Here is a 25,381-nt window from a genome sequence, read left to right as displayed (position 1 = left end):
AGCTATCAGGGGATGGGATGGGATATGGAGTTCTGGTGGTGGGAACTTTGTGGAGTTGTACCTCTCTTATCCTCTGGTTTTTGTCAGTGTGTCCTTTTTAAAAATAAAAATTAAAAAAAATATAACGTAACACAAATTGGAAGAGGGTGGTAATAGTGGCAGGTTTTCAGATGATGCTTAATAAAGAAACTGGAAAATATAAGTCATTGGGGACAGGTAAAAGAACCAATATCAAATCATAAGATTATAATACATGAGTTTTTTATTTTATCACAAGAGTAACATAACAATCCCAGTTAGGTGAAAAGACCTCATTCCCCTACCCCCTTAGTGTATATGCTACCAGAAGAAGTATATAAGGACTTCTCAAATTTGAAAATTCTCCCCCTAACTCTACAGAGAGCCCTATGCTCTCTTCTCCTTCTCTCCCATCTCCTCCTCCTCCACCTCCTTTTCAGATTTATGTTGTTATTAAACCTGAAAGCTGGGGTTTCATGTGAGTCAGAGAGAAAGAGAGAGAAGCCAGGAGATACCCCAGTACGTGCAGTGCCACCCAGGTGAGCTATCACACCAACCTCCATGTTTCTCTCTCTGATAGTATTAAAACAAAAGCCTCCCAGTCACATTTTATTAACATCGTGATATGGATTTATATATGCTTTTCAATGGGAAAGATACTGAAAGCCTGAAGAGAGGAGAGATTATTACAAAAGCATTGAGATAAAAGATGACAGAACCATTGATTCGATAATTATGAAGGAAATAGATGGAATAGCTAATTTAAACATCATACGAGCTATTATTTTCTAGAATACAAAACACAGAAATTTTACAATTCATTTAGTGGCAGCATCAAGGCAAAGCAGTACATGGCACGTTCTTAACTGTGGTACTGTCACTGTAGGCCTTCCACCTCTGGTTCAGAGCCTACCTGTAGACTGTATCTTGTAAAAGCAAAATTTCTAGTGGTCTAGTCTCAGTTATGTACCCCCAAGCACCCCACAGTCTCCATCATACGCCAGGATTGCATCCACCGCACAAGCTTAACCGCAACCGAGGTCCAATTACAAGACACACCAGCTATATTCTGTTATTTTTTTCCTTTTCTTTATTGGGGGATTCATGGCTCACAGTAGACAGTACAATACATTAGTTTGTACATGCGTAACATTTCTCAGTTTTCCACGTAATAATTTAACCCCCTCTAGGTCCTCCTCTGCCATCATGCTTCAGGACCTGAACACTTCTCCCGCCCCACTCCAGAGTCTTTTACTTTGGTGCAATACACAAGCTATAGTCTATTATTAAAGCAAACAAACCAGATGGCAATTTAAACATTATATAACCAATTACTTTATCAGGGGAACTACTTACAAGCACGATGCAAATATGATAGCATTCTGTGTTGGGGGTAAATATACTACCCCTGTTACCATCCATGCAGCATGAAGGGACTATCCTTTAATGCGATGTTTACCCAGTAATGTGATGGCAGAAAAAACATTATAAGTCACCAAGGGCTCTTTCGAATATCAGGGTGCATCCAGTGTTGATCTGTTAGGAATGGGAGCTTACTGTATCTAGTGAGCAGAAAGACCTTTTATTTCTAGGAGAATTACATTTCTGGGATCTTAAAGTAATCTTGAAAGTGTTTCAAATTTCTAAATTCTACCCCTTAACTCAGGTCCAATTCTATTTATTTTATTTTATTTATTTATTATTGGATAAAGACAAATTGAGAAGGGAGAGGGAGATAGAAAGGGAGGGAGGCAGAGACACCTGCAGCTCTGCTTCACCACTTATGAAGCTTTCCCCCTGCAGCTGGATGACCAGGGGCTTGAACCTGGGTCCTTGCACACTACAGTGTGTATGCTTAATTAGGTGTGTCACTGTCTGGACCCTGGTTGTCCATTTTTTTTCCTTTTTTGCCTCCGCAGTTATCACTGGGACTCAGTGCTGGCACTACAAATTCACTGCTCCTGGGGTCTATTTTTTCCTTTTTGTTGCTTTGTTCATCATTGTTGTTATTAAAGTCATTGTTGTTGGATAGGACAGAGAGAAATAGAGAGAGGAAGGGAAGACAGAGAAGGGGAGAGAAAGATAGACACCTGCAGACCTGCTTCACTGCTTGTGAAGCAACCCCACTACAGGTGGGAAGCCAGAGCTCCAACCAGGATCCTCATGCCAGTAACTTGTTTTTTTTTTTTTTTTTGCGCCACCGCCCGACCCCCGGAATTTACTTTTGTATTTGGTGAAATACAGTGGTTCAGTTTCATTCTTCTGCATGTTTCAACCCATTGTTTCCAACACCATTTGTTGAAGAGACTCTGCTTTCCCCATGTAATAGTCTGAGCCCCTTTGTCAAAGATTAGATGTCCATAGGTGTGGGGGCTTTTATTTTGGTGCAATATGTCAATTACATTTCAGGTTCTACTTGTGTTTTCATTTCTTTTTTTTTTTTTCTTTTTTTTTTTTTAATTTTTTATTAAAGAAAGGATTAATTAACAAAACCATAGGGTAGGAGGGGTACAACTCCACACAATTCCCACCGCCCAATCTCCATATCCCACCCCCTCCCCCGATAGCTTTCCCATTCTCTATCCCTCTGGGAGCATGGACCCAGGGTCATTGAGGGTTGCAGAAGGTAGAAGGTCTGGCTTCTGTAATTGCTTCCTCGCTGAACATGGGTGTTGACTGGTCGGTCCATACTCCCAGTCTGCCTCTCTCTTTCCCTAGTAGGATGGGTCTCTGGGGAAGCTGAGCTCCAGGACACATTGGTGGTGTCTTCAATCCAGGGAAGTCTGGCCGGCATCCTGATGACACCTGGAACCTGGTGATGCAAACTCTAGTGTACTTCTGCTTTCTTACTTTGGTGCCATACTCCAAACTCAGTCAATTTCTGCTTTACTTTTCTACTTCTTTTTTTTTTTTTTTTTTTTTACATGCATAACATTCCCCAGATTCCCATTCAACAATACAACCCCCACTATTTCATTCATCATTTTTCATGGACCTGTATTCTCCCCACCCACCCACCCACCCACCCCAGAGTCTTTTACTTTGGTGTAATACTCCAATTCCATTTCAGGTTCGACTTGTGTTTTCTTTTCTAATCTTGTTTTTCAACTTCGGCCTGAGAGTGAGATCATCCCATATTCATCCTTCTGTTTCTGACTTATTTCACTCAACATGATTTTTTCAAGGTCCATCCAAGATTGGCTGAAAACGGTGAAGTCACCATTTTTTACAGCTGAGTAGTATTCCATTGTGTATATATACCACAACTTGCTCAGCCACTCATCTGTTGTTGGACACCTGGGTTGCTTCCAGGTTTTGACTATTACAAATTGTGCTGCCAAGAACATATGTGTACACAGATTTTTTTGGATAGATATGTTGTGTTCCTTAGGATATATCCCCAGGAGAGGAATTGCAGGATCATAGGGTAGTCTATCATGTCAGATATGAGAATAGCTGTTCCTGCCCTTTTTTGTGGGCCATTGGCTTGAATGATAGTTTTCCATCCTTTCACTTTAAGTCTGTGTTTGTCTTGTTGCGTTAGGTGAGTTTCCTGTAGACAACATATTGTTGGGTTGTGTTTTCTGATCCATCTTCCTACTCTGTGTCTTTTAATAGGTGAATTCAGGCCATTCACATTTATTGATATCAAAGATTGAAGATATTTTAACGCCATTCTTGTAGAGTTTTAGAGTGTTTTGATATGTGTTCTATTTGTGGTGGTCTGGTTGTTTATAGGAAACCTTTCAGAACTTCTTTCAAGGCAGGCTTGGTGATGGTTGCTTCCTTCAACTGTTGCTTGTCTGAGAAGGTTTTGATGCTTCCATCTAGTCTGAATGACAATCTAGCAGGATATAGTATTCTTGGCTGAAAGCCTTTCTCATTGAGCACTCGATAGATATCTTGCCATTCTCTTCTGGCCTGTAGTGTTTGTATGGAGAAGTCTGCTGCTAATCTTATGGGTTTTCCTTTGTAGGTGACTCTTTGTTTTTCTCTTGCAGCCTTGAGGATCCTTTCTTTATCCTTATTCCTTTCCAATCTAAGTATGACATGTCTTGGTGTCTTTAGGTCTGGGTTAATTCTGTTTGGGACCCTCTGGGCTTCTTGAATCTTTATGTCTTTGGTGTTGTCTAGACTAGAGAAATTTTCAGCTATTATGGCCTGGAGAACGCTTTCTTCCTCCCCTTCTCTTTCTTCCTCTGGTAAGCCAATAATGCGTATATTGTTTCTTTTGAAGTCATCCCATAGGACTCTGTTGTTGTTTTCAGCATCTCTTAATCTCTTTTTGAGATCTCTTACTTCTTCTTTAGTTGTCTCTAATTCATCCTCAATCTTGCTAATTCTGTCTTCAGCCTCATTGATTCTATTCTCTCTGCCCTCTACTGCTTTCTGGAGTTCATCTATTTTGTTGCCCTGCTCTGATACTGTTTTAGCTTGTTCAGCTAGTTGCATTCTTAGCTCAGCAATTTCAGCTTTCAGCTCTCTAATAACCATGAGATTATTAGAATTTTCTTCCATATTCTCATTTGTTGTTCCTGCAGTTCTGATTACAATTTTTTCAAATTCTTTACTCCTGTTATTATTTCCTTAGCTAATGTTTGGATGTTGAACTCGTTGTTTTGTGCTTCGCCCTCTGGAGGACTTTTAGCTGGACTCTTGTCCTGGTTCGAGTCTCCATTATTTTTTCTTGTTGTTTTAACCATTTTATATAAGTTAACAGCTTTTTCAATCCCTGAGTTGGAGTTCAGTGGTGTAAAAGCCTTTTTTTTTTTCCCCTGTAGGGTATGGTTGCCTGAGGGCTTTTAAACTATCAATAGGCTTCTTGGCTTAATCAATGACTCCTGACCAAGAGATAAAGCAGGGTGTTGCAGAGATAATCCAGTGGTTATGCAAAGAGACTTTCACAGCCCTTCAGCTATGCCACCGAGGTATAGGTCTTCTCCTGAGTTTCCCGGTTAGATCTCTGTGCCCTGGTGTCCCTCCCTGTTGCTGCTCCAGATTCTGAGGGTAGTAGCAATGGAGACTCAGAGTTGTACTTGGTGAGTCTCTGGGGAGTCCTTTCCTCCCTTCAGCTGTCCCCTTGTTGGTGGAGCAGACTGGAGGTGGTGTCTCCACTGACAGACTGTCGAACTGTTAGCAGTCACTTAATCTCTCCTTAGGCCCCTCTCTCCTCTCTGTCACCAGCCACGCGTGTTTGTACTCACGGGTGATTTACTGGGTTTCTGTGGTCATTCTAGTCCTGTCTTGTTTCGGTCCGGGTGGTCTCCTTTGGTATTCCTAGTTGATCCGGGAGAGGAGAGGAGAGGAGAGAAAGCGATCTGCTGCTCGTAGCTCCGCCTCCGGAAGTCTCCTCCATGCCAGTAACTTGTGTTTTGTGCCATATGTGCTTAACCCACTGCGCTACTGCCCAGCTCCCTGGTTGTCCAATTTTATATGGACGGACACACACACATATATACACAGTACTTTGCATAGCAATCAACAGACTTAATTATTAACAAATATTTGCTAAGCCAATTACATAATTTAATGTCATATGAATTTTTCTTAGAGATTAAATAGAGGAAAGACGGGAAGTGTGGGAGTGTTGTTTCTTGAAAATTTCGGTATTATTTCTGTATTTCTGTAGGTGAGAAGTACTTTGTGGCAAGAATGCTCCCTTAACTATGCCTCAAATTGTCTCTGTAGCTCCCCTCTGCCATACTATGGAATTAAAGAATGGACTTTCTGTTTCTCCAGAAAATAGGCAACATGGTATGAAAGGGGTTAAGGTCTCTCACTGGAAGCAAGGAAACTTCTGTAAGAAATGTGTCTGTAACCAATTCCTATCGCTATGCTTCGCTCCAACAATACTCAGTTCCACCCTTACTCCTTTCTTCTGATGGGCATCCCAGGGCTGGAAGATGCCCACGCCTGGATCGGCTTCCCCTTCTTTGCAGTGTACCTGATAGCCCTGCTGGGCAACATCACCATCCTCTTTGTGATCCGGACTGAGCGCAGTCTCCACCAGCCCATGTTTTACTTCCTGGCCATGCTGGCCTGCACGGACCTGGGCCTGTCCACAGCCACCATCCCCAAGATGCTGGGCATTTTCTGGTTCAACCTCAGGGAGATTGTGTTTGGTGCCTGTGTCGCACAGATGTACGTCATCCACACCTGCACTGGCCTGGAGTCTGTGGTGCTGACAGTCATGGCCATCGACCGCTATGTGGCCATCTGCAGCCCCCTGAGATATAACATGATTCTGACCAATAAGGTCATAGCCATCCTGGGCATCCTCATCATAGTCAGGACTCTGATGTTTATGACTCCCTTCATATTTCTCATCCTGAGACTGCCTTTCTGCGGTGTCCGGATTATCCCCCACACCTACTGTGAGCACATGGGGCTGGCCAAGTTGGCTTGTGCCAGTATTAGGGTGAATGTCATCTATGGCTTGATTGCCTTCTCCGTGGGCTACATTGACCTTTCTGTGATTGGGTTTTCCTATGTCCAGATCCTCCGAGCTGTCTTCCGCCTCCCATCTTGGGATGCTCGACTCAAGGCTCTCAGCACATGTGGCTCACATGTCTGTGTCATGTTAGCGTTCTACCTGCCAGCCTTCTTCTCCTTCATGACTCACCGATTTGGCCACAACATCCCTCATTACATTCACATACTTGTGGCCAACCTGTATGTGGTTGTTCCTCCTGCACTTAATCCTGTAATCTATGGGGTGAGGACCAAACAGATAAGAGAGCGGGTACTGAGGATGCTCAACTCCAAAAGCAGAAAAGATGTTAAGTGAAAGCAACATTAAGAAAATCAGTATAGAAATGAACATTGAGGGAGTTGGGCGGTGGCGCATCTGGTTAAGCTCAGGTGGCGCAAAGCGCAAGGGCCAGTATAAGGATCCTGGTTTGAGCCTCCAGCTCCCCACCTGCAGGGGAGTCACTTCAGAGGCGGTGAAGCAGGTCTGCAGGTGTCTGTTTTTTTCTCCCCCTCTATCTTCCCCCTCTTCTCTCCATTTCTCTCTTTCCTATCCAACAATGACGACATCAATAACAACAATGATAACTACAACAACAATAAGAAAACAACAAGGACAACAAAAGGGAAAATAAATATAAATAAATAAATCATTTCAAAAGAAGTGAACATTGGAGGTATTTTGGTTAAATTTCTCTGGGACTGCAATGCAAATCAATCACATTACTTTCTCTCAATTTTTAAAAATGTGTACATTATATTGCAATATAGAGCTGAAAGATTCCAAATAACAACCTCTCTACATTGCAAGAAGAAAAAAAAGTACAAGATTAAGTACATTTAAACTGAAGTGGTTCTAAAATATTCCCAAAAGAAAAAAGATCTGCACAAGATTGTGGCCCCAATTACTGCTCTGAATAATTTTCTTCCACGTGGAGATCATTTTCCTTCACAATCCTGAACCTAAAGTTCATGTTGCAAAAATCTCAAATTTCTTAAAATCAAACAGCATAATGGTAAGAAATTTTAACCAGGAGTCATAAAGCCCAGGTTCAATTGTAGGCTCTAGATATGACTGGAAGTTTCACCGGGATTTTTTCTTAGAGCTCTTTTGAGCTTCAATACCACCGACAATAAAATACTATATAAGTTAATGTGAGTTTGTGACTTGAAAAACTTGTGATAAAACTCTTGCAGTTGCTAAAACAATAAATTTTAAAGATAATTTTTTTCTAATGACCATTCCTTCTAGCGTATGTAGATTTGTTTACTAAATTCGATTCTAGTGTCCAGTCACCAGTGTGACATGAGATCTCCCAGATGACCCTAATGCTTGAGGCTCTTTTCGGACTCCCTCCTGACCTTGGTCATAGAGTTGATAAGTTAGGGGGTCAGTGAATGTTGAAGATTTGACAGGGCATTAACTAGTCTTGAAGACTCAGGGAATACTTGAAGTCTTAGTTGTAGTGTGGTGGCTGACATATTAAGAATCATTTTCATTGTTGAGTGGAAGCTAGATGAAATGATCTATTTGGTTGTTATAGAAGGTAAAAACCTCATGAAGTCCTTCTCTGTTTGGAAATGAGACTTGCTGTGAAGTTCAAGGTGACTGACCAAGACTTCTAAAGAGAACAGGGCTAAGGTGACAGAAATGTAAATTATGAGAGGGAGTAAGATGAGCAGTGAACTTTGTATACACATATAGAGAAAAAAATGACCAAGTGATCATCGTCTAAACAGAAATTATGAAACTGGCACAGATATGACTTGGAGAAACTGAACAAATCAGAATGACATGTGAGAACTATAAAAACATCACTGTGATTTTTCTTCCAAGAATGATGTCAGCCGCAATAGCAATTCATTTCCCTTATGCAAAATAGGTATTTATAAAAGGGTTTATTTACTTACTTATTTATTACGATGAGAGTGATAAAGGAGGAAGAGACAGAGGACCAGACCACTGCTCAGTTCTGGTAGAAAGTAGTGCCAGGCACTGCACCTGTATTTTCTGTGGCGTCAGTCATGCTAGTTCTGAACTCTAACAGACTGAACTATCTTCTTGGCTTTGCTTAATTCATTTTAAAAAATTTACTGTTATTATTATTTTTACCAGAGCACTGCTCAGCTAGGGTTTGTGGTGGTGTGGGGCATTGAAACTGGGACTTTGGACCCTCAGGCATGAGATAACTTTGTATAACTGCTGTGCTATCTACCCCTATCTAAAATGTTTTTTAGTCCTAAAATAAATTAAAACTCTCAAAATTATTTTAGAAAATTAACATTATTCTGACGGCTAACTCAGAAAGTAGAGAAGAAAATAGAGAAAAAAAAAACACTGAGAAGGAAGGAAAATACAGGTGGGGCTGGCGGTGAAGCAGTGGTTGAGCGCACACGTTAAAATGCTCAGGGATCCAGGTTCAAGCCTATAGTCCCCTCCTATAAGGGAAAAGCTTCATGAGTGGTGAGGTAGTGCTACAGGCATCTCTCTTTCTCTCTGCCTCCCTATCACCCCCCTTACCTCTCAATTTCTCTGTTTCTATCCAATAAATAAGCAGATAAATAAAATATTATGAAAGAAAGACACAGATGTAAATACCAGTACAAACCTATAAATCAACTTGATGATAAACTTGGCTATATATTTTAAAATATAAGCAATACATTTTCTTAAAAGTATCAACTGGTTTAGTTCAAAATAACTTTAGTAGAGTTTAGTACTAATGACTATTTATGTAAGTACATATTAATAGCTTAAAATAATATACTTTCTTTTTAAAATTATTTTTTTTACCAGAGCACTACTCAGCACTGTCTTTCTTTTGTTTTAAAATATTTTAATTTTATTATTATTATTTTAAGGTTGTATTTATGTTATTCGTGTAGGAGACAGGCAGAGAGAGAAAGAATCAGATATAACTCTGGTACATGTGCTGCCAGGAATTCAACTAGAGACCTTTTGCTTGAGAGTCCAATTCTTTATCAGCTGAGCCACCTCCCAGATCACAATATTTTTATTTATTTTATTATTGGGTAAAGACAGAGAGAAATTAAGAAGGAGGGTGGGATAGAAGGGAAGACTCAGAGACACATCTGCACTCCTGCTTCATCAGTTGTGAAGCTTTGCCCTGCAGGTGGGGAGCAGGGACTTGAACCTAGAACCTTGATCATTGTAATGTGTGCACTTAACCTGGTGCATCACCACCTGGCCCCTATGCTTTCTAACATGGAATTAAATGTCCTTCTAATTTTGAATCTTTATCTTTCACTGCCTATATGAAATAGAGAGAAGAGTGCTTTACATTAGAAATACATATGTCAAGACCACTTTATCAAAATGGCATAAATAAGTAACAGTAAACTCTATAATCTTTGGAGCCAGTAAGAAAGTTCAAAATACTGATTTTTTAATATGTAGAACAAAATTTGCAAAGGAAGTTTATAAACAAGAAGAAAACTTCTTCCTTTCTAAGAGACTTATTTTTTTAAATCATAAGAGAAAGTGAAATTCCCATGAGAGAGAAAGGAGTCAGAGGAACCACTCTAACTCACACATGCAGCACCACAGATCAAAGTAGGACCCTCGGGCAGGTGAGCCCTAACTTCTACCACATGAGGTAGTTCCCAATGGCAAGATATTATTTTTGTAAAATTAAATATATGACTCCTATTAAAACTATAAATCAGAGAGGAGGGGCTAAGATGGCCAATTAGGGAAGAGTGGTGTAAAGTCTTCCTAGACTGCAGGCAATGTAGTAAAAAATGCACTGAACTTAACAGAAGTCGTTGGACAGTAGAGTTAAAAAGAATATTCACAGTAGAGAATCTGAAGGTAACGGATCTGAGAGGAAAGAATAGGGGGCATTGATGAAGACTCAGAATCAGGGATTCCCCAAAGAGGGATAGTAGCCTCAATAGTATTCTTCAAAAGTGTGCAGAGCTTCTACCCTGAGGAACAGAGATGAAGAGCTATGTCAGATTCCTGAATCAATACCAAACCCCATACCTCTAACACTAGAACTGGTGGCAAAGAACTATTGGATATAAATCAGGGCAGAATCCTGGATAAATATAATTTTAGCAGTTCATCTCTCTGAGAGCAGAACATCAGACACCATATTAAAACCACAGTCACCAGGAACTTCCGGAGGCGTGACTATGGAGTAACAGCAGAGTCACTTTGCTCTCCTTGGTCAACTAGGAAAAGCAGATATAATCTTTTACATGTTTATTCCAATTCTTACATAAGCTACTTCACTGTGGTTAGAAAGAGAAAATAATACGTCTGTAACTTGTTATGTTTTATGGCCCATTTTGGTACAATGACCATAGTGGAGAGACTGTAGTCAGAGAAATGCAAATGAAGACAACAGTGAGATACCACTTCACCCCAGTGAGAATGTCACATATCAGGAAGGACAGTAACTACAAATGCTGGAGAGGTTGCAGGGATAAAGAAACTAACTCTTTTGCACTGCTGGTGGGAATGTAAATTGGTCCAAGCCCTGTGGAAAGAAGTCTGGAGAACTGTCAGAATCTGGTTAGAAATAGACGTGCCCTATGACCTTGCAATTCCTCTCTTGGGGATATATCCTAAGGAAACACACACACACACACACACACACACACACACACACACACACGCAAAAAGATCTGTGTATGCCTATGTTCATAGTAGCACAAATTGTAATAGCTAAAACCCGGAAGCAACCTAAGTGTCCAACAACAGATGAGTGGCTGAGTGGTATATATTATACACAATGGAATACTACTCAGCTCTTAAGAATGATGGATTCACCATCTTCACCTCATGGTGCTTGGAGAAATCATGCTAAGTAAGATAAGCCAGAATGAGAAGGATGAATATGGGATGCTCCTACTCATGGACAGAAGTTGAGAAAGAAGAACAGAAAAGGGAAACATGAAGAACTTGGACTACGTTTGTTGGATTGCACCAAAGTATTGGACTACGTTTGTTGGATTGTTGTGCATCGGGGTGTGATGGGGTGGGGCTTTCAGGTCCTGGTGCAGGATGATGGAGGAGGACCTAGGCTGGGGGTGAGAGTGATTTGCAGGAAATTGAGAACTTTTATACATGTGCCAACAACCGTATTTACTGTAAACCATTAATCCCCCCCAACAAAAATTGATACTAAATTCTCATTCATTTTTTTAAAAAAAGTACATTTCATGTCTGATGTTAATTTTTCTCTGTCCTAACTCTAGAAGCATCCGCTTTTCAAGCACATATACTGTCCTCCAGATCTTTAGATCCATCCCCTGCACAGTTCCCCAACAATTTCCCCCACCCCATGCTTTTCTGATTTTCTTTGACCCTCCATGTTCACCACTATTCCTGTGCTGAACTTTGCATTCTGTGCTCTCTCCCATCCAGTCTTTGCCTCCCTCCCCCGCCCCTCTCCTGTGGGACTTTCAGAAAAAAAAGACAAAGATGAGCTTAGGGCCACAAACTCTCTGGAGTCTCTGAGGAACTGGGTGGGACTATACAGTGAATAATTACAAATAGCAGTGCTACAGCGTAGCCTCCTCAGGTGGGTTGATAGCTATGGGCATCGTGAAGCTATGGATGAAGAGGCATACAGAGCTGCATAAACATAGAGAAAAACATTCTGCTAGACCTATAGCAGATCAACTGCTGAAGATTCTGGTCCTACCAATTTCCCCCAATTCAGTACATTGCTGTTTTTACATGGGAGAAGAATTGTTTGAGTGTAAGATATTGACTACTTAGAAAAAACAATGGTCTTTTAAGGTAAGGTTCTAGAATTAAATTATTATTATTATTATTATTATTTACCAGAGAATTGCTCAGGTCTGGCTCATGGTGTTGTGAAGAACTGAACCTGAGACCTTGTAGTCTCAGGCACGAGTCTCTTTGCATAACCATTATGCTGTCTACCCCTGCCCTAAATAAAATTCTCTTCATTATTGCTTATGTCAATTGTAAACCAAGAATTTATACTCTCAACTGCATCAGTGCCCACTTCCTAAAGAAGACTGACCCAGAAGCACCAAATGTGACAAAATCAACAATTTCAAGTACTTTTCCTGGCTTTTCTGACTGGTCTTAATTTTTCCCCCCTATTTCTCTGGTTGGACAGAATAGGTTTTCCATTGCTCAAGTCACAGTGCTCTTCAGAAATCTTCAGACTGATGCAGAGTCAACTGTTTTTTCGTAGGTCATTAATTCAGTGGGGGCTGGGTGGTAGTGTGCAGGTTAAGTGCACATGGCACAAAGCACACTGACAGGCATAATAATCCCGGTTTGAGCCCCTGGCTCCCCACATGCAGGGGAGTTGCTTCACAAGCTGTGAAGTAGATCTGCAGGTATCTTTCTCTCCCCCTCTCTGTCTTCCCCTTCCTCTCTCAATTTCTCTCTGTCCTATCCAATAACAACAACAAGGGCAACAAAAATGGGAAAAATGGCCTCCAGGAGCAGTGGATTCATAGTGTAGATAACCCTGGAGGGAAAAAAAATACAGTTTTTATTTCCTTATTGTACACCCCATTAAAGTTCCCCCTAGAGACTCCTTAATCAACTGATTTCTTGCACTTAAGGATGGGGAGATCTCTTTAAGGACAGAGGATTTTTAGGTGACCCAAGAGCAGAACTAAACCAAAACACTTCCCATTTGTAACCTGAATTTTAGATTCCAGGTGCCTTATGTCAGAAGCAAGCTCAAACCTTTAACAAAATCAAAAGAGGAATGTTTAGTTCTACAGATCTCTAGACCTATGCTAGATGAAAATGGGCTATTTGTTCACAGGCGTTGATGCTGTCTGGTGGATTTAGTATCGTCTTCATTCTTCTGAAGTGTCCCGGTGATCAGGATACTGCACATGGCATCACAGAGCAGCAATTCATCTGTTGTAATCTATGAATTCCTCCTCATCTGCTTCCCCAACTACCAGAGCTGGCAGCACTGGCTGTCTCTCCCCCTCAGCCTCCTCTTCCTCTTGGCCATGGGGGCCAACGCCACCCTCCTCATCACCATCCGACTGGAGACCTCTCTGCACGAGCCCATGTACTACCTGCTCAGCCTCCTCTCCCTGTTGGACATCGTGCTCTGCCTCACTGTCATCCCCAAGGTCCTGGCCATCTTCTGGTTTGACCTCAGGTCCATCAGCTTCTCTGCCTGCTTCCTCCAGATGTTCATCATGAACAGTTTCTTGACCATGGAATCCTGCACATTCATGGTCATGGCCTATGATCGCTATGTAGCCATCTGCCACCCACTGAGATACCCATCCATCATCACTGACCAATTTGTAGCAAAAGCTGCCATCTTTGTTGTGGCCAGGAATGGCCTTCTTACTATGCCCATCCCTATACTTTCTTCCCGACTCAGCTACTGTGCTGAGAACATCATCAAGAACTGCATCTGCACTAACCTGTCTGTGTCCAAACTCTCTTGTGATGACATCACTTTCAATAAGCTCTACCAGTTTGTAGCTGGTTGGACTTTACTGGGCTCTGACCTCATCCTTATTGTCCTCTCCTACTCCTTTATCCTGAGAGCTGTGCTAAGGATCAAGGCTGAGGGGGCTGCAGTCAAGGCTCTGAGCACATGTGGATCTCACTTCATCCTCATTCTCTTCTTCAGCACAGTCCTGCTGGTTCTGGTCATCACCAACCTGGCTAGAAAGAGAATCCCCCCAGATGTCCCCATCCTGCTCAACATTCTGCACCACCTCATCCCCCCAGCCCTGAACCCCATTGTTTATGGTGTGAGAACCAAGGAGATCAAGCAGGGAATCCAGAAGCTGCTGAGAAGGTTGTGAGAAGTAATTGGGAGGGGCTGGGTGGTGGTGTAACTGGTTCCAAGTGCATGTGTTTTCATGCACAAGGACCCAGGTTCAAGCCCCCAGCCTCTACCTGCAGGGGGAAAGCTTCACAAGTGGTGAATTAGTGCTGCAGGTGTCTCTTTTTCACTCTCTCAATCTCCCCCTTCCCTCTCAATTTCTGTCTATCCAAAATCAATGAATAAATAAATATAAATTAAAAATTCATAATGGGGGATAATTTTCATGACACATAGAAAACTTAAACAGTTACTACAGGGGTGAGTTTGAATTTGGGCTCTCCAAAACTAGATTATGGGGACATTCATATCTTGACTCTTGCTTTACATTATCCTGACTGGAACCTTATTTATTTATTTGTTTATTTATTTTTTTGCATTGTAGAGTTTTTGGAAAGTTTTCCCTACTTTCAGCTAAATGAGTGGGGTTTATCAAAACACAATTATGGGAGCATAATTTGTGTGATATGGCTTTCCAAATAAAGAATGAATGTTTTCAAATAATTTTCAATACCTATCAATTTCCTCAGTTGCTCAATGTTTAGGTGCATATTATTAGTTTTTGTTATGCTTAAGACAATGCAAATACAAAATGTTTTTATATCATGGATGAGGTTTTTTGTTTGTTTGTTTGTTTTGTTTTGTTTTTGCTAAAGCAAAAAGTCTGTTTTATAGTGAGTGGTGTGGGGGGGATTGAACCTGGGACCTGGGAGGCCCAGGCATGAGAGTCGGTTTCCATAACTATTATGCTGCCTCACCGACCCATGGATGAGCTTCTTGTGGAGATGTAAATTTGGATCCAGAAAACTGAGTATTATAGTTCGGTGAGTAAGTTGTGGTCTCTCCTCCCCACCCCCTTGCCCCGCCTCTACTACGTAGGCCTAGACACCCTCCTCTCCTAACCCCTACATCCTACTTCTCCTTCTGTCAATAATTTATTTACTCAGTTGACTTCACAAAAGAAAGAAGAGGTATCCCTAATCTCTTCTGATAGCAACAGCATTATGTCACCCCCTTGACAATCTTTAGAAGAAACACAGCATACAATCAGCCAAGAGATATACTGGCAAAAGTATATATACCAACTAAAGGACAATTATTGCCCCCTAGGACAGCCTCTAGTATAATAATCAAACAAGTAAAATGCAGTAAAACTTAAGGTTAACTGAGATGTCACTTAAACCCTAGGCCTATTCCCTCCCCAACTGGAGGCCAGATCCCATAAACCCAATACCGGTTTGGATACAACAAATAACACTCAATGATTTAATAACTGGGAGAAAGTCTAAGCTCATAAGGTAAAAAAAGGACTACAAAAGCTTGATAAGGGCAAGAGACTTCCCCTTTTTGAGATGATGGCCTTTTTGGTCAATACCAGGTCATCCCCATCATCTGGGAATCCTTGGGTTTCCAAATAGATATGATGGGCCTAGACCTCTACTCTAATAGATTCCTATCTCCACCATCACTGGTAACTTCCATCAAGAATCTCATCAAGGGAGCTGGGCGGTAGCACAGCGGGTTAAGCGCAGGTGGTGCTAAGCGCAAGGACCGACATGAGGATCCCGGTTCGAGCCCCTGGCTCCCCACCTGCAGGGGAGTCGCTTCACAGGCGGTGAAGCAGATCTGCAGGTGTCTGTCTTTCTCTCCTCCTCTCTGTCTTCCCCATGTCTCTCCATTTCTCTCTGTCCTATCCAACAACGACAACATCAACTACAACAACAATAATAAAAAAAAAAAGACAACAAGGGCAACAAAAGGGAAGATAAATAAATAAAATTACAAAAAAAAAAAAGAATGTTATCATAAGCCCTCTTGGGGGGAAAACTCCAGGACCTTGCCCTCACTAAAGAGAAGCAATAGGAGGGATTGTCCCACTCTATGGAGTCTGAGTCAACCTACTTTGTCACTCGAGGAAGACTGGTCCTGAAATGAGTGCAATCTAGAATGTTCCCAGCTGTAACCACAGACGTGAGTTCAAACTGACAGGGACTCAGAGGTTACACAGGCTCCTGTGCTATATATGAATATATATGGGCCCCAGATCAGATCGATGGGGTAAACAGCTATTGGTATTTATATACTTTTCTCATGTTTGGGAGCTACTCTCTGCCCTAATCAAGCTTTCTGACCCTATTCTCAACTCTGACACTATATTCCCAGGCAATATTTTGGTCCACCTGCATGTTAGCTATCAGGCTCAGGCAGAAATCAATAAAATCATGTGCCCCTTGGTGTATACTTAAAATAGACTTCCGGGGGTCAGGCGGTGGTGCAGTGGGTTGAGCACATGTGGCTCAAAGCACACGGACTGGCGTAGGGATCCCAGTTCGAGCCCCCGGCTCCCCACCTGCAGGGGAGTCGCTTCACAGGTGGTGGAGAGGGTTTGCAGGTGTCTTTCTCTTCCCATCTCTGTCTTCCCCTCCTTTCTCCATTTCTCTCTGTCCTATGCAACAAAGAACAACATCATCAATGGCAATAATAATAACCACAGTGAGGCTACAACAACGGGGGCAACAAAAAGGGGGGAAAAATGGCCTCCAGGAGCGGTGGATTCATGGTGCAGGCACTGAGCCCAGCAATAACCCTAGAGGAAAAAAAATAGACTTCCTAGCTTCCCACATGAAGACCTCTAATTTCATCTGCTTTCTTCCTACATTTGAGTTCCTGTTTATAAGACAATTTGTCTTGCTTTTTATATCTTACTGCCTTTCAGCCACCAAGTTGCAGATGCTACTATGATTCCATCCTGACTTCCCTGTGCAGATGACCTTACCAGTGTGTCCTGAAGTCTCCATCAGAGCCCTGTCTCACTAGGGAAAGATAGAAACAAGATGGGGCTATGAATTGACCTGCAAGTGTCCATGTTCAGTGGAGAAGCAATTAGAGTAGCCAGACCTCTCACCTTCTGCTCCCCATAAAGAATTTTGGTCCATACTCTCAGAACGATAAACAAAAGGAAACTTCCAATGGAGAGGATGGGACACAGAACTCTGGTGGTGGAAACTGTGTGGAATTGTACCCCTGCCATCTTACAATCTTAATTATTATTAAATCATTAATGAAAAATAAAAAGATAATAGCAAAACTTCCAATGGAGGGGATGGAACATGGAATACTTGTGGTGGGAACTGTATGGAATTATACCTTCTTATCTTACAATTTTGTTAATCATTATTAAATCACTAATAAAAAATAATAAAACAAACAAGAAACAAAAAGTCTTATCTAGTAGATAGATTGGCTATACATTGGATTCTGCAGATGGTAACCTTTCATTCACTGATCTTATCTTCATTAAAAGGAATGATACTTTTCCTCATATTATGTGATTCACTTGAATTTTAGATGACCTGATTTATGTTGTTTTTCTAACAATTCTACAATATGCTAATAACATAAACGGTAATTTCTTTTATTATTTTCCTGTATATATTACTTCCTCAATATCTTCAGTAGGAAATATGTTTCATTCTTTTATACACCATTTATCTAGAGATGCCCTTGTGTGATTCTTAGCCCTAGGCAATTCCTTAATTGTTGTGCACCATACTGTTTAAAAATTCTTCCTCTATTTCCACCTCATGATGTTATACCATGACAGTCCCAGTCATTCTTGGTTCTAAGTTATTGGCTAAAATCTTGGTTTTGTTATCTCATTTTAGATGTTAACAGTTGACTGAGGGGATTGAAATAAGAAGTAGGTGAGACTGTTCTATCTCATAGGACTCCTCAACTTCGTTTCTGGTGGTGCACTTCCTAACAAAGCCACAGAACCTAGATATAGACCTGGCCTCCTGACATAGAGCACATGTATGCAAAAGTTAGGGGGAAAATACATACCTTAATGTGAAAGTGCACAATAGTTTGTAGTGACACAGTAAGTGTAGCAAGCAAGCAGAAAGACCTAAGGAAGACACTTTTTTTATTAATTACCATAGTACTTTTTTAAAGAATGCACTAATACGCAACATAAAGTCCTTTTATTTTAAACATTGAACTCTTTTTTAATTTTTTTATTATCTTTATTTATTGGATAGATAGCCAAAGATTGAGAGGGATGGGGGAGTTAGAGAGGGAAAGGGACAGAGATACACCTGCAGACCTGCTTCACCACTTGTAAAGCTTGCCCCCTGCAGGTGGGGACCAGGGTTTCGAACCTGGGTCCTTGTGCACTGTAATGTGTGCGCTTAACCAGGTGCGCCACTGCCTGGCCCCCGAAGTCCTTTTATAAACCTGATCACATTTGTCTCCTAGGTTTCTTAAATACATCCTCTGTGTCCCTGTGTGCCCGTTTCACTGCAAATGGTTTATCTCACCTTAGGTAACTCTCAGGCGTTGCAAGAAAACATGTAAGCAGACTACCACTGTTTCATTTCATCAGAGACAAATTTAGATTTTTTTTTTTTTGCCTTGGAAAATGTGTGTACCTGCAGGGAGATGTGTCCGTGGGGAGTAGATTCCCAAACCAACTATTTGTGTTTCTAGCAACATCAAGTTCACTATTATAGACACAACACCATCATCATAAAGTAGCCAGACATCCAAAGCTATAAGCAGGCCAGGACAAATTGAGTCACACATTGTCTAGAGCAAAAACTGGGAGGTCAAAACTCTTTGGAGAAGACTTTTCCTCTGTAAGTATCTGTTTTATTTATTTACTTATTTTGTTTTGAGAAGTACATTAGAAAGTTGAACACAATGACGCTTTTAGTGTCAATGACACTTTCAACTTGATCCATTTTTGTTTTCTTAAAGGAAGTCACTGCATCTTCACTTATGCTCTAGAGCATTAGAACATGCATAAACCTCAGCCAGTGAGCCAGCTACCTTACAGAAGGCCAGCCCATCTGTCTCAGGCACAGAGTTTGTCTGGAAATGAAGAATTCTTCTTTGATTACTAGAGACATACTGTAAATGTTTAGATCTCTGTTGATTGCCGCAGGAAATGAAGTATGCCTGAGGTTTTGAGTCTCCAAGGAATAGTGCCTGAAGAGTATAAACTCAGGAAGAGAGATGAAACTACAGTTCTCAGAGTTGATATGAAGAAAATAACGTTCAGGTTGGCAGGCCAAAGGTTGACCAGAACTGTATTTAAATAAACGATGATAGTGAGAGAAACAGCTGGCATGATACCTGCAGTTGAGGAGAGCTGGGGCACTGACTGGCTGAGCTGTGGTAGCAGTCTTAGATTTGACTTAGTCCAAATAAGTAGTAATCTCAGTTATTACCATTTGGGTGAGCTCTGGCATTTCCATTACTGGAAAAGCAACACTAATATACTTAGGAACATGCTGAAAAGGTAATTTTTTTTTTTTTTTTTTTTTTGCCACCAGGGTTATTGCTGGGGCTCGATGCCTACACTACAAATCCACTGCTCCTGGAAGCTTTTTTTTTTTCTTTTTGTTGCCTTTTTTTTAAAAAAAATAATTGTTGTGCTTATTATTGTTGAACCTTTATGTCTTTGGTGTTATCTAGACTAGAGAAGTTCTCAACTATTACGTCCTGAAGAATGCTTTCTTCCCCTCCCTCTCTTTCTTCCTCTGGTAAGCCAATAATACGTATATTATTTCTTTTGAAATAATCCCATAAATCTCTGTTGTTGTTTTCAGTATCTCTTAATGCCCTTTGGAAATCTCTTACTTCTTTTTTAGTTGTCTCTAATTCATCCTCGATCTTGCTAATTCTGTCTTCAGCCTCATTGATTCTATTCTCTCTCCCCTCTACTGTTTTCTGGAGTTCATCTGTTTTGTTACCCTGTTCTGATACTGTTTTAGCTTGTTCAGCTAGTTGTGTTCTTAGCTCAGCTATTTCAGCTTTCAGCTCTCTAATAACCTTGAGATAGTTAATGTTTTCTTCCAGAGTCTCATTTGTTGTTCCTGTATTTCTGATGACAATTCTTTCAAACTCTTTACTCACTCCTATGATTATTTCCTTAACTAGTGTTTGGATGTTGACCTCATTATTTTGTGCTTCAACCTTTGGGGGGCTTTTAGTTGGACTCTTGAGTCCTGGTTCATTTCTCCAATATTTCTTCTTGTTGGTTTACCATTTTATATTTTACACAGTATGCTACTCAGTACTTTTCAAATTACTGATTACTCTTGCCTGGATTGACTTGTGTCTAAGTAAGGTAATTAGAAGGTTCACAGTTGTGGAAATTGACAGTTGTTTCAATATTATTTTAATCCCTGAGTTGGAGCACAGTGGTTTAAAAGTGTCTTTTGTTCTTTTTCTTCCCTGTAGGCTATGGAGCCTGAGGGCTTTTAAACTATAAGTAGGTTTCTTAGCTTAATCACTGACTCCTGATCAAGAAATAAAGCAGGGTGGGGCAGAGATAATCCAGTGGTTATGCAAAGAGACTCTCACAGCCTCACCACTAGGCCACTGAGGTATAGATCTTCTCCTGAGTTTCCTTGTTAGTTCTCTGTCCCCTGGTATCAGCACAGGGCCCTCCCCCACTCCAGCTTCTGAGGACAGTAGCAATGGAGACTCACAGCTCACAGTTGCATTTGGTGAGTCTTAGGGGAGTCCTCTTCTCACTTCAGCTGTCTTTTTGTTGGTGAAACAGACTGAAGGTGGTATGTAAACTGCCAGACTGTTACCAGCCACTTAATCTCTCCCTATTCTCTCTGTCTATGAGCCACATGTATTTGCACTCACCAGTGATTTGGTGGGTTCCTGAAGTCATTCTAGTCCTGCTTTGTTGTGGTCCCAGATGATCTCCTTTGGTATTCCTAGTTGACCCGGGAGAGGAGAGAAGAGCGTGGTTATTATTGTTGTTGTTACTGCTGTCCTTGTTTTTGAGTAGAACAGATAGAAATAGAGAGAGGAAGGGAAGACAGAGAGGGGGAGAGAAAGACAGACACCTGCATACCTGCTTCACCATTTATAAAGCTATCCCCCCCTGCAGGTGGGGAACCAGGGCCTCCAAACCCGGACCTTTACACTGGTCCTTGCACTTTGCACCATGTGCACTTAACCTGTGCTACCAGCCGACCTCCAAAAGGCAAATTTTTAGGCTTCCTTTCAGCCCTACAAAGATGAAAACTCTGGAGTTATTTCAACAAACTCCCCAGGAAATTATCTCTCTCTTTAATATTTTTTTAAAAATTTATTAATGAGAGAGGTAGGATGAGAGAGAGAAAGAACCAGACGTCAGTGGTACATGCGCTGCTGGGGACTAAACTGGGAACCTCCTTCATGAGAGTCCAATGCTTTATCCACTGCACCAGCTCCAGGCAATTTTAAAGCCTCATTCTCACTTGAGAACCACTAGTTTAGGTAAAGGAAAATTCTGAAAAGAGCCACACATTATATATTCAGCATTAAAGTTTCAAACCTTGGCTAGTGATATATATACTGTGCATTGACTAACAATATGCCCCTCTACCCTCCAATTAAGAAATAAGAAAAATAAGAAAAATGTTTCCCTCTGCTTCAGATGAGATCAGGCATGTTCAGGGTGGTATGGCTGTAGACTCCCTCTGCTTCAGCGAAGAAAGCAGAACCGACAATTTCTTCAGCAGCAGAATCCCCATTTTTTATTTAAACAAGTCACAGTCACCAAATACACATGCAAATCAGATACTGTACAGTTATCTTTTGTATTTACTGTTTTAACTAGAAAGTTTCATTTTTTGCTTCACCACTAAATTGCTTTAAGTTTTTAAAATTGTAATTACTTAATTAGTTCATTAATTAATTACTAGAGCAAAGTTCAGCTCTGGCTTATGGTGGTGCTGGGGATTGAATCTAGGACCTTTGGTGTCTCAGGCACAAAAGTCTTCTTGCTTAACAGTTGTGCTATCTCTTCCTCTCTTAAATTGTTTTTCTCATGCTCTTATGCCTTTATTGGTTATGCAAAGGTGTTGGTGGTCTATAGGAGAGAAAGAGACAGAGAATATCAGTTACTCAAAGATATTACAATGCTTTCAACAAGCTGTCAGCCATCGTTACTGGAAAAGCATCTTTTAAGGATTTATGACTGGGGCCAGGCAGCGGCCCTCTTGGTTAAGCACACACAGCACCATGCGCACGCGTCTGGGTTTGAGCCTCTGACCCCCACCTGGAGCAGGGCTGCTTTATGAGCAGTGAAGCAGGTCTTCACGTGTCTATTTTATCTCTCCCTCTCCCTCTCCTTTCTCAATTTTCCTCTGTCTTAGCCAATAAAAGAAAGAAAGAAAGAAAGAAAGAAAGAAAGAAAGAAAGAAAGAAAAAAGGAAAAAAATGGCCACCAGGAGTGGTGAATTTTTAGTGCCGGCACTGAACCCCAGAGATAACCCTGATGACAAAATAAATAAATACAGGATTTATTATTAATGTGTGTATATATAAGAAAGATAACATACACACACACAGACACACACACACAGAGACACACACACAGAGACACACACACAGACACACACACAGAGAGACACACACACACACAGAGACACACACACACACACAGAGACACATACACACGGAAATAGATAACAGGAGTACTGCTCAGCTTTGGAATATATCTTGTGCCAGGGATTGAACCCAGGACTTCACACATGCAAAGCATGCATTGTACCTACTGAATCACCTTGAGGATCCCTTACATCTAATGTTACATGTAAATACCTTTTTTAAAAATATTAAAATTTTAAATTAGCTTTATTTATTTATTTAATAGAGACAGCCAGAAATCGAGAGGGAAGGGGGTAACAGAGAGGGAGAGAGACAGAGAGACACCTGCAGCACTGCTTCACCACTTGCAAAGCTTTCCCACTGCAGGTGGAGACTGGGGACTCGAACCTGGGTCCTTGAGCATTGTAATATGTTTGCTCAATCAGATTAACTACCACCCAGTCCTATAAATATTATAAATACTTATTATAAAAGTCCTATAAATACATATCTGATGTTTTCCTCTGATATAATGAAAAAGATATGCTTACATTGTTGAAAGATAGATCACATACTTTTACAGAAGACAAATACAAATCATCTATGATTCTAGAAAATTTCATGCTCAGGATATATAAGGATCACAGAGATACACTGGAAGGGAGTCTAATGGAAGCATCTATGTAAAAAGAGTAAACGAATAATTTCACTTTTTTTTTCATTAGGGGGGATTTGTGGTTTACTGTAAATACAGCTATTGGCACATGTGTAAAAGTTCTGTTTTCTGAAAAACACTCCCACTCTCAGCCCAGGACCTCCTCCAACACCATGCACCAGAATGTGAAAGCCCTACTCCCCCCAAAACTCACTCCTGCCCCAAGACCTTTCTTTACTTTGGCCCAATACACCAAACCCTGTCCAATTCTACTATGTGTTTGCCCTGTTATTATTTCTCAACTTCTTTCCATGAGTGAGAGCATCCCATATTTACCCTCTTTCTGACTTGCCTCACTTAACTTGATTTCTTCAAGCTCCATCCAAGATGAGGCGAAGAAGTGAATTCATCATTTTTTTTTTTAATTTCTCCCCTTTTGTTGCTCTTGTTGTTTTTATTATTATTGTTGTCATTGAATAGGACAGAGAGAAATTGAGAGAAAAGGGGAACAGAGAGAGGGGGAAAGATAGAATGACACCTGCAGACCTACTTCATTGCCTGTGAAGGGACCCCCTGCAGGTGGGGAGCCAAGGGCTTGAACCAGGATCCTTACATTGGTCCTTGCTCTTCGTGCCATGTGCATTTAACCAGCTGTGCTACCACTCAGCTCCCAATTAATCATTCTTTACAGCTGAGTAGTATTCTATTGTATATAGACCACAACTTTCTTAGCCACTCATCTGTTGTTGGACACCTAGGTTGCTTCCAAGCTTTGGCCAGTACACATTGTGCTGCTATGAACATAGGTCTACACAGTTCTTTTTGGATGCATGTGTTTGATTCCTTAGGATGTATCTCTAGGAGAGGAATTGCTGAGTCATAGGGAAGGTCCATTTCTAGACTTCTGAGAGTTCTCCAGACTGCTTTCCACAGGGATTGGACCAATTTACATTCCCACCAGCAGAGCAGGAACTTCCCCCCAGAACTTCTCTAGCATTTGTTGTTTGAATCCTTTCTGATATATGACATTCTCACTGGGGTGAAGTGGTATCTCATTGTTGTCTTTATTTGCATTTCTCTGATAATTTATGACTTGGGGCATTTTTTCATATGTCTTTTGGATTTTTGGATTCCTTATTTGGTGAATATTCTGTTCATATCCCCTCGCCACTTTGGATGGGATTATGTGTGTGTGTGTGTGTGTGTGTGTGTGTGTGTTGCTGAGTTTAGTGGGCTCTTCATAGGTTTTGTTTATTAGCCTCTTGTCTGATGTGTGGCATGTAAAAACCTCCCATTCTTTAAGGAGCTTCTTTGTTTTGGTGGTGGTTTCTTTTGTTGTGCAGAAGCTTTTCAATTTGATGTAGTCCCATTGGTTTATTTTTGCTTTTGTCTTCTTTGCAACTTGTGTCATTGAAGACACATAGAAAAACTAGATGGAAAAGAGTTCTGTCAATATTTTTCTCTAAGTATTTGATAATTTCTGGTCTACCATCTAAGTCCTTGATCCATTTGGAGTTTACTATTGTGTGTGGTGAAATGTAGTGGTTTGGTTTCATTCTTCTGCTCATTTCAACCCAATTTTCCCTAACACCATTTGTTGAGGAGATTCTCATTTTCCCATTTATTAGTTAGGGCACCCTTGTCAGAAAGTAGATGTGGGGAAAGAAATTATTTCTAAGGGGTGTAAATCTTGGTACAGGAAGAATGGGACTAAGAAAAGAAGTTAGTTATTGGAAGACTTGACAGTTGATTCTAGAAAAAGAAGATGCCACTGGGGAGATAAAACAAAGCATGAGGATGGGTGGCTGGGTCTGTGTGTGTGAAGTCAGAATCTACTCATATAAAGGAGTCATTATCTCTAATCCTTTATTCACAAAGTTGTGCTTTTAGTATTTATTCATGTTAAATTTTTCATGAATATGCGTATTTGTTATTACTTATTCATATATTTGTGCATCTAAGAAATTGTTTTAAGAAGAAGTAAAATGATCTAATTAAATTTTAGCCACATTTTTATGTCAGTAGACCACTGGAGAAA

General features: G+C 40.8%; 2 protein-coding genes across 2 annotated transcripts; both read left to right on the top strand.

Moving 5' to 3' along the window:
* Window positions 1-5,845: 5,845 nt before the first annotated feature.
* Window positions 5,846-6,805, top strand: LOC103117710 (olfactory receptor 52E5-like). Its single transcript, XM_007527820.2, has one exon. It carries the CDS (start codon window positions 5,852-5,854, stop codon window positions 6,803-6,805), a length of 954 nt encoding a protein of 317 aa, XP_007527882.2. The 5' UTR covers window positions 5,846-5,851.
* Window positions 6,806-13,335: 6,530 nt separating this feature from the next.
* Window positions 13,336-14,289, top strand: LOC103117666 (olfactory receptor 56A4-like). Its single transcript, XM_007527779.2, has one exon. The coding sequence runs from the start codon at window positions 13,348-13,350 to the stop codon at window positions 14,287-14,289; it is 942 nt and encodes a 313-aa protein (XP_007527841.1). The 5' UTR covers window positions 13,336-13,347.
* The last annotated feature ends 11,092 nt before the right edge of the window (window positions 14,290-25,381 follow it).

Source organism: Erinaceus europaeus, chromosome 17, assembly GCF_950295315.1.
Source record: "Erinaceus europaeus chromosome 17, mEriEur2.1, whole genome shotgun sequence".
Taxonomy (NCBI): Eukaryota; Metazoa; Chordata; class Mammalia; order Eulipotyphla; family Erinaceidae; genus Erinaceus; species Erinaceus europaeus.
Note: the sequence above shows the minus strand (reverse complement) of the source record. Positions and strands in the feature narration are given on the sequence as shown.